Source organism: Tupaia chinensis, unplaced genomic scaffold (assembly GCF_000334495.1).
Source record: "Tupaia chinensis unplaced genomic scaffold, TupChi_1.0 Scaffold145907_1, whole genome shotgun sequence".
Taxonomy (NCBI): Eukaryota; Metazoa; Chordata; class Mammalia; order Scandentia; family Tupaiidae; genus Tupaia; species Tupaia belangeri.
This window is the reverse complement of record NW_006205765.1, coordinates 1,401,016-1,410,331: the sequence shown is the minus strand read 5'-3', so window position 1 is coordinate 1,410,331 and position 9,316 is coordinate 1,401,016. Positions and strand designations below refer to the sequence as shown.

Genomic DNA, 9,316 nt, shown 5'->3' with positions numbered 1-9,316 from the left:
GCCTGGACAAGAGGGAGCCTGTAGGAACAGCAGCCCAGGCAGGTCTAAAAACAAGTGGCAGTCCACAGGCCTCTCTCCCAAGCCTCTCCTGTCCCCCAGGACCCCATCCCCTCTCTTCAAGGACTCCCCTTACCTGCTACCCATCCAAGTTTGCAGGATAGTAGACATGCCACATGAAAAGGAGCTGGAGGCCAGGAGCTGGGAAGGGGAGTAAGAGAGTCCTCCTGGGGGGAGGCTGCGGAGCAGGAGCAGGTGGGAGGCACAGAGCAGAGAAGCCAGGACCAGGATATGCTGCGGGGGGGAATGGGGAGGGCTGATCTTCAGAAACAGATGCAATAGAATACCTATTTTTCATGCCACACCTGCTCCTCCATGCATTCCCTTCAGCCAGCACCAACTCCTGCACCTCTGCCTCCTACCTGCAGAGCCAGTAGACAGCTGAGGCCCCAGGGGGGTGGCCCACACACAGAGGCACAAGAGTGGGAGGAGGGATTCTGGGGAGCAGGCTGCAACTGCGGCAGGGGAGCCAGGACATCCTGGGAGCCCGAGGGTTGGAGGTGGATGGGATGGGGGGCCGATGGTTTCGTGCTGCTGTGCATTCTGTCTGGTCTTAGCTGCCCTGGGCCAGCGTCAAGTAGCGTGTAAGAGACCAGAGTTTGGGTGAAATTAGCCGCCTGGGGTGGTAAGGGGGTGGGAGTATCAACGAAGCGAAGAGAAGGGATAAGGGTTTGGGCAGGACACTGCCCTTTCACCTTCGCCCAGCTCTTGAGTAAATTCCGTCAGCCATTAACCTGGAAATTGAGCTCTGGACCTCTCCCCCAAGAATCTTCACCCAGATCCCCTACTCCTAGGCTAGGCTCTTGAAAGCAGGACAGGAGGGTTGGGGAGACCTGTCACAATAACCTGGGGAGATTTCACAGACTGGATTCCCTCCATTCCTAGCACTTATAACTATCACTATTGGATCCACAGCATTTAACCCTTTCTGGATCAAGCCCCCTGCACTATCTCGAAATGAAACTTGTGAACTAAATATCTTTTTTAAAAATATTTTAATTTTATTCTTCATCATTATTATTTTTTAAAATTTGACCAGAGAGAGAGAGGGCAACTTAGAAAGTAAGCCACCAGGTCTGGGACTTGAACCATAGTCAACCATGTGGGAGTCCAGTGCCTTAACCACTATGCCACCTGCCGGCCCCAGTGAACTGAGTATGTTACATGGTACATGACCACAACTGCACAGTGTCCTCCCTGTGATGGAAAGGAGAGATCAGAGTAATCTGTAACAACACATCTTTTGATAGGCGAAAGCTTGGGCACTAGACGAGAAGACAACAAAGAGGTCCAGTCCTGGCCACCACACGTGAATGGCTATGGGTGTGACAACTCGCAGCCATGCAAGTTGATACCAAAGCTTTATCGAAGACTCGAAACCATAAGTATCCTACCGTAGGTGACTCGATTTTTTAAAAAATAATAATTATTATTATTTTTGGAGAGGTTTTTGCTATAGGGCATGTGCACTCACCAGAAAAACAGAGAGACAGGAAGCAAGAAATTATCCCCCCAGGGGGTATGGCCATGCAGCAATCCCTTCTCCCTTCTCTCAGGATTTGGACATGCATGCACACACGCCCAGCATGAGTTTAAGTCACCAGGTCCAGGACTTGAACCACGGTCAACTACATGGAAGTTCAGCAACATAGCCTTTACGCCATCTGCTGGTCCCTTAAATAATTACTTTATTTAACTTTATTTATTTATTGGCTTATTTTAATTTGATCAGAGAGGGACAGAGCAAGAGAGAGAGAAAGAGAGCCACCAGGTCTGGGACTCAAACCGTGGTTGGCCATGTGGGAGTCCAGTGCTCTTAACCACCAGGCCACCCGTTGGCCCCGATTTTTTCTTTTTCTTTTGTTTTCATTTGCCAGAAAGCACATGTGCTGACCAGAGACAGAGAGGGGAGGGAGAAAGCTCCACGCATGCACTGGGGATGGTCATACCACACTCCCTTCTCTTCTCTCTCTCCATCCAGTGAGGATTTCGGGCACACGTGTCCATCTTCCTGGCGTGTCTTTTAGGCCACTGGGTCTGGAACTTGAACTACATGGGATCCAACTCTCTTAATCACTAGGCCATGAAGGCAGCCTGTGACCCGATTTTTTTTTTTTTTAAGAGGTTTTGCCTTAGGGTACATGTGCTCACCAGAGAGAGGCAGAAACAGTGAGAGGGAAAGTGAGAAATCACCCCTTGGGCAAGGGGTGGCCACACAGCAATCCCTTCTTCTCCATTCTCCTCTCAAGATTTTAGGCATGCATGCACACGTGCCCCAAGTGATTTTCATACCACCAAATCCAGGACTCAAACTGCAGTCAGCCATGTACATCCAGTGACGTAGTCGCTCTGTCACCACCTGGCCCCATGACCTGATTTTTCAAATGGTAAACAAACTTTTGGTAAAGTGCCAAACAAAACCAGTTTGTTTTCATTTTAAAATTTATTAAGTTCACGATAGCACATACATGTGCCACGAGAGTGAGCGTACAACACCATGTCACGCCACGATCCAAACCAACAGCGGTCACGTGACTTCCAGCATTGCAGTCCTGCTACCAACAGTGTCATTTTTTAATTTGCATGGAGATACGCTCCTAGCAAACCAAGTCTTCTTCAAAACGAGCACAAATGATTTCATGTTTACATGTAACAAGATACTTCCATCCTCAAATATATATTAACGGGCTTTTCATATACGCGGTAACCAGTCGGTCATTCAAAAGTTGGTCTGGAAATTCTTCATAGTAGAGAAGGTCCTGAGCATTTTGGGTTATCTAAGGTCCTGCCCAGTCCAACGTTAGTAGCATCCCCTCACATTCTTGTGACAGCCAAAACACAGCTCGTAACTTTCCAAAATGCTCCCTAGGGGGCAGTACCATCCCTGCTGTGGAGGCTCTTCAGCAACCCCAAATGCTCAGTCCAGCCGCCCGGACTGGCTCCTTCTTCCACTGGTGACCAGGCCTTGACTTCTTTTAACACTGACTACCATCTGGCAGCCAGGTGGAGTCAGGACAAAAGTATCCCCGAGGCTTGTCCTTGTGGGGCTCTGCTGAATGAGCAGCTTGACCTCTCCACGAGGTGCCTTTCAGGACCCGCAGGATGGTACTCTGCTCACCCAGAATGTGCAACAGGCAGGGCCAACCCCAGGCATGGGACAGTCACATCTGTGTCCCACAGTACCCAAGTCGACTAGCAACTAGCGCCAGGGCTGTAGGGTGCTGGAAGCAGGGACGAGGGATGTTGGAGACAGGAGCCTCCGAGGAACAAACAGTAGGGAGTTTCTGAAATGCGGCTCAGAGAGGACGATCTACAAGAGGGGGCTTGGCAGGCAAGACACGAGGAGGAAAGCTCTTCAAGGGATGCCGTAGGAGGAAAAGTCCAGGCCATGCAACTGAAACTGTTTATTGAAACTTCATTTCTACAAAAGCGTGAAAAACCCAGATACAAAGCAGCGGCCAGAGAGGCCTGTGGAGAGAACACCCGGGAGAGGAACCAGAAGAGGGCAGCCCAAGAGAAGGCCACTAAGGGAGGGTCGGAATTCAGAGGTCAAGGTTGAAGGTTCCAGCTGCAGGCACCACAGACTACCCACGGGATGAGCGTGGAGGGGGTGTCCCGCCTTGCTAGCCTTCCCAAGTGGCTCCTGCTGTGGCCCTGTCGGTCCCTGGCTCTCCTGCCTTGGGGGAATCACACAGGCCCACGTCACAGCTTGTTCCTGGCCCCACATCCTCCTCCTCCCACTTTACCCTTCCATCCTAGGGAACTCAAAAGCGAAAGTCTAGAAGAGCCTGGGAGAAGCAAAGGGACAGGGCTTCTTCTCTATCCCTCTGTGACATGCCTCTGGTCACCGAGCTGACACTTCCCAGGCACTATCACAGCACCAGCCACTGAGGTCCAGGGGAGTGACTGATCTCCAGTCCTCTGCCCCATAGCCCCTCAAGCTCCCACCCAGGAATGACAAGGGCCAGCCAAGGACCCAGAAGTAGAGAGGACTTAAATCAAGCTGTGCTCCCCCAGGTTCTCAGGGACTCCCAAATCCTCTGAATGCATTCCTCAGAGCCCCCCTAACCTGGGAAAATGAAAGACTTGAGGCGGGCCAGCTCCATGACGCTGAAAAGGGAGCACTGCTGGGGCTGAGAGAGCGGAGGGGGCACCAGGCTCCAGGGCCAGGGTGGGGCCAGGCCGTGAGCGTGGTATTGGGGGCCAAGAGGCCCCACGGGGCCGGTATGGTTAGGGTGCTGGCAGGCACGGCAGGTTGGGGAATCTCTCTGGAGCTTCTGGCAAAGGGGGCAGTTTGGGAGAAGAGTGGGAGGGGCAGGTGGATCTGGGGGAGGCAACGGTGGGGGAGTCAGTGATGCCAGAAGACTGCCCCAAAGCAAACGCAGCCCCAGGTCTCCTTCGGGGCAGCTGGAGACATTAGCAGATGGCAGGCACTGTGGCACGGAGGAACGAAGGCTGGGCTCCAAGGGGCACGTGGAGGCCAGTCTGAGGTCGGGAGGCCCTGGTGGGGTGCTGCAGGACAGCCCCAAGGACTGGTGTATCACAGCCACCGATGCCACAGCCAGGGCCACACTGCTCACGTATGCCATGGCTAACAGGCACGACAACTGCAGGAGAGAAGAGAGGAAAGAGGCACGTTTCTGTCTTCAACACACTCGCCCCTGGACTCTAGCGACCTGTGTACAAGCTGGAGCCCTTTAGAACCTCCTGCACCCCTTACCCGTCTGCTTCAGAACCCCACCTCCTGAGCCTTCTGGCATTTATTCTACGTCATCCCACCTGGCAGGTCAGCCCACTCAGCCCCCAGGTTGCCTAACCCCCTCCTCACCTTTGCCAGCCGCTGGCAGAGGGAGCCCAGGGCCAGCTGCCAGGCCGGCTGCTCCAGCAGCACACACAGGTCCGTGTAGGTATACCAGCCCCGCCGCCGGCCCTGCTGCGTGGCCACACTGGCCAACGACAGAAAAGAATAGTCTGCAACAATCCTACGGCCAGCCCAGGGGCCCTCTTGGACCCTTGATGACCCACCAGAAAACACTGGGCAGCCTGTTAAATGTACAGATTCCTAGGCTACCTGCTGATCTGCTGATCCAGAAACAGAGTGAGACCAGGATCTGTATTTTGTTACTATTATTATTTGCTCATTCAAGGCAGGATGTATACATGTACACCGGCGGGGGGAGCATCATCCACAGAGCTCTGTCAGGACACGCTTCCCTTCCCCAGGCCTCCAGCCTTCCAGCATGCCCGGCACATGTGCATGCATTGAGTGCACTTTCAGGATGACCAGGCTGTGGACTTGAACCACAGCCAGTATGTGACGTTCACCTCCACAGCCTAGAATGCTACTGACTGTGCCAGAGACCAGGCCAAGATCTATACTTTAAATCAGCTGCCCATCCCCTTCCAAAACGGACTGAGAAGATACAGATAAGTAGAGGAGGCACTGCCTTGGGCAATTCTTTCTTGTCTCCTCTCTCCCCCCTGTTACACAGACCCTCAGCTCTAGGTCCTATGTCTTAGGTATCGGTCCCCAAGTCCCTCGAGCCCCTCTTTCCAACTCCTAAAACCTACCAGCTCTCCAGCCAGCTCAGCACCTCAAAGATCTCCCGAGGGTCAGTGTAGAGACGCCAATCCTACAGGAAGGAGAGAAGGGCCCCACACCAGACTCAGATATGAACCGTGGCCATTCAGGGACAAGAACCTCAGCAGCAGCTACAACCACCCCTATGGCTAAAGGTTATTTGGCACCTACCTGAGAGATACTGTCCCAAGAGCTTTTAAGTATTAACTTATTTAATCACCACCTAACTGGTTTCACCTTATACCCCCAGTAAGGGCAACGGGGAGGCGTAACCCTGAGAATGATCCATAAACCCCTAAGGAACACAGAGTAGGAGCAGAGAAAGCTTAGGAGCAAATATGTATTGCCAATGGGATAAGCTCTGACTCAAACTAACCCTGTGGGACCCTGGAGGGAGAAAGGAGGGGAGGAAGGACTCCACTCCTGGCCTAAAAGCTCCAGAAACTTTCTAAAGCTGTGGTTAGTCCTCAAGGGATTGGAAGAGGAGACACTAATGAAAAGGCACAAAGAGGCAGAAAGAGAAATGAAAAAACAGCAGAACACCGAGCAAGAGCCAGGGATGAAAGGAGGGTGAAGATGGGCCAGGGGGACGTAGCAAGAGAGAGAACAGCACTCACCATGGCGCTCAGAAAGCCCCTCTCCAGGGCATTGAGAGTGGGCACGGCCACACCCCCAGCGGCTCCCCACTCGTCGTTGAAGACCTCTTCCTCCTCCCCTTCGTCATAGAGGTATTTACTGGCCACCATCTGCAGAGTAACCAGGAGTGGCGTTGGCAGAGCTCACCCAGGCTCCTGGCTCACTGGGGAAGATGAGGGGGCAGTCTCACCATGGAGATCAGGAACAAGTCGGAGGATGACACATGCTGCAGGTAGTCCGGGTTGCGGTGCCGGAGCCGCTCAATATACACCAGAGCCAGCATCATGGCACACGGGGAGATGCACGCCTCCCTGGGAGGTGGAAAGGATCAGTAATTAAACCCAAGGGTCCTTCAGCTCTAACAGCTCTTATGATGCTTGTCTCTGACTTCACCTCTTCTCTTTACAGAAAACCAGTCCCCTCTCGAGGGCCCAAACACGCGCATCCCATCCACTTGGGTTCAGGCTCACCGGGACACATGAGCTACGTATTTCTTCTGGAGTCGGCGAATAGGGCTGGGGGCTGCCTTCTGGAGCAGTTCCACAGCAATGTCTGTAGGGGACAGAAGGAAGCCAGGATGAGCCAGCCACTCCCTCCACCAGTCCCCACTGAAGACGACCCAGATCCACACTGGGGCCTGCAGACAGACCACAGTAACAAAACAGAGACCAAATTCTCCCATGCTGAGACAAAAGCCCATTCCAAGTTTGAATTTCAGCCACTTCCAGTAGGAAGGCTTACTTCCCTGTCACTTGAAATATCCAGATTTGTCTTTGACTGCCGCTCCCTTGAGAAATAAACACCTCTTGCTTACTTGGGCAACATCTAACAGACACCCTTGGAAAGGTAAGAGTCTCTGGTACACAAATCAAGAGTGATACAGATTAGTGACACAGCACTTAGGCTAAAAGAACGTCATACATAAGCCGTATTCTTGCACAAGACAACAATGAGCTACCTAGAGGACACAGCGCAGTTCACAGGGTAAACCTCCAATCATTTTAGTGACTGCTGAAGATCCTGTTTTTTTGTTTGTTTTTGTTTTTGCTACAGGGCATGTGTGCTCGCCAGAAAGACAGAGACAGACAGACAGAAAGCCAGAAATCATCCGCTAGGGGGTATGGCGACGCCACAATCCCTTCTCCATTCTCCTTGGGATCTTTGGCGGGCACGCATACAAGCTCAGGGTGAGTTTAAGCCACTGGGTCCTGGACTCCAACCGTGGTCAACTACATGGGAGTTCAGCGACATAGCCATTACGCTAACTGCTGGTCCCAAGACCCTGTTTTCATGCTTTTCCCTCGCCCAGTCACACACAGCACTGCCTAACCTGCCACAGGGCTAGAGAGCTCCTCCAGGCTACAGTCGGTTTCCCAGTCCCAGCCATAGTAGAGTCTCCTTCGGATCCGGGCGCTCAACTTCTGGTGTCCTGGGAGGAACTGAAACAGCGGGAGGGTGGTGGAGAGTAAAGGGCAGGGAAGGGTAGGGAGATCCCGGCTCAGAGTGGGAAGGCAGTATGGGACAGCAGATCAACCTCCCTGCCCCGACCTATGGCCTACCCAGCCCCGCGTTCTCCGGATCATTTGCCAATGGCACTCGATTCACAGGGGTAAGAATACCCCCACCCCCACTGAGGGCTTCCCAGATGAGGTTTTCTGAGAAGGGCCTCGATCTGGCCCTCTCTAACCCCATTCTTACTCTCCCTCTGGGCCCCAGTGGCCGAAGCCTCCAGTAGGCACTGCTCGAACAGCTGCCGGCCAGTCCCAGGCACAGCAGTCAGGTGAGCTCGCGGCCCCCTTCAGGCCCGGAGAGAGAGCCCGGGGCTCGAGTTCCAAGCGCACGGAGGCTGGGGAGGCAGCAGGCCGCGCGCTCACCGAGAAGTCCTGGAAGCCGGCGAGGGAGAACGTGCCTTCTTCATCCAGTAGAAGCCCGGCCAGGTCCATCGCGCCGTCAGACACGGCTCTGCGAAGGTGGAAGGGAAGGCAATGAGTTGTAGGGGGCGGCCGAGCAGTCCGAGTCAGCGGGTCCACCTGCCCGCCGGCCTCCCTTGTGCGGGCCGCCGCCCTCTCCGCGCAGCCCCCTCCCCTGACGCCCGCAGCGGCAGGCGGAGCCCGGCAGGCGGGCGTCTCTTCCTGTTCCGCCCCGGGCGCGGTGCAAGGCCCTTCGGCCCGCCCGAGCGGGGACTGGACATCCGGCGCTGGGCTCACCTCGCGGAGTAGAGAGGAGACCCGGCTGCGGCTGCGAGGCGCGTGCTCTGCCCGGCAGCGTCTGCCCCGCGTTCACACGCCGCGGGGGCGTGCCGGGCGAGTCAGCGCGCGGCACTTCCTGCCGCCGGCTCGGCCCAGCCTCCGACCCCAGCTGCGGGGCAGTAGCGGGTCTCGAACCCCAGGGCTCACAGATCAGTCACAGAGCTGGTCCCCGGGGGCCCTCCTCGGAGAAACAGGGAGCTCCTAGGGGACCGCGCCGCACTGAGGATCCCGTGGCGACGGCGATGTTACCGTGAACGACGCGAGATACAGAACATAAAGAGAGGACATGAACACACGGCGGCGTTAGCAAAAGCGTCGGAAAGGAAACACACGAAACGTAGTGGGTGGGCCGTGGACAGGTGGAAGGGAAACACTTTTTAGAATACTTTTAACTATACATATGGCTACGTGCGTGTTTTACACGGTCAACGCACAGATTCACTGATCGCAGAGGAATTCAGAGGCTAGAAAAGTGGTGTTAACATGCCCCCCTCGTAAACAGCATCTAAACAAGGTTTTGCTTTTCAACTCACCTCCCCGCCCCCAATCTCGCACGTGGAGACGGAGGAGGAAGGAGCTCCGAATGGTGGAGGCTGGAAGAAGTTTACGGAAAGAGAAGGGGAAGAAGCAACTTCTCTGAGCAGGCGAAGCTGTTTTCAAGTCTGTCGAGTCACGCGCTGGTGTTTACCCGGCGAGGGGAGGGGACTGGGAGGGCCAGCGCGCCGAGGGTTGAGTAATGGGACTGCCGCCGCCCTTCCCGAGCGGCAGCAAATCCTACCGGGGAGACTGCGCG

At 54.7% G+C, this 9,316-nt stretch overlaps 2 protein-coding genes across 3 annotated transcripts in view; both read right to left on the bottom strand.

The window, feature by feature from the left end:
* The window catches only part of SLC23A3 (solute carrier family 23 member 3), an 11,895-nt gene extending 10,915 nt beyond the window's left edge, over nucleotides 1–980 (bottom strand). The window contains exons 1-3 of the mRNA XM_006168643.3: nucleotides 420–980; nucleotides 134–291; nucleotides 1–18 (exon numbers count right to left, since the gene is read on the bottom strand). Coding sequence (XP_006168705.1) covers nucleotides 1–18; nucleotides 134–291; nucleotides 420–599 — 356 coding nt within the window. The 5' untranslated portion in view covers nucleotides 600–980. The remainder of the gene's footprint in view (nucleotides 19–133; nucleotides 292–419) is intronic.
* Nucleotides 981–3,446: 2,466 nt separating this feature from the next.
* CNPPD1 (cyclin Pas1/PHO80 domain containing 1) lies at nucleotides 3,447–9,310 on the bottom strand. Of its 2 annotated transcripts, XM_006168642.2 has the most exons (10): nucleotides 9,057–9,310; nucleotides 8,482–8,742; nucleotides 8,149–8,236; nucleotides 7,605–7,713; nucleotides 6,745–6,826; nucleotides 6,465–6,585; nucleotides 6,256–6,384; nucleotides 5,629–5,690; nucleotides 4,886–5,003; nucleotides 3,447–4,664 (listed from the first exon to the last, which is right to left on the bottom strand). In XM_006168642.2, the coding sequence occupies exons 3-10, from the start codon at nucleotides 8,215–8,217 to the stop codon at nucleotides 4,122–4,124; spliced, it is 1,233 nt and encodes a 410-aa protein (XP_006168704.1). In that variant the 5' UTR covers nucleotides 8,218–8,236; nucleotides 8,482–8,742; nucleotides 9,057–9,310; the 3' UTR covers nucleotides 3,447–4,121. The 2 variants fall into 2 exon arrangements, with proteins under 2 accessions (XP_006168704.1, XP_006168703.1); XM_006168641.2 differs by lacking the exon at nucleotides 8,482–8,742.
* Between the last annotated feature and the right edge of the window lie 6 nt (nucleotides 9,311–9,316).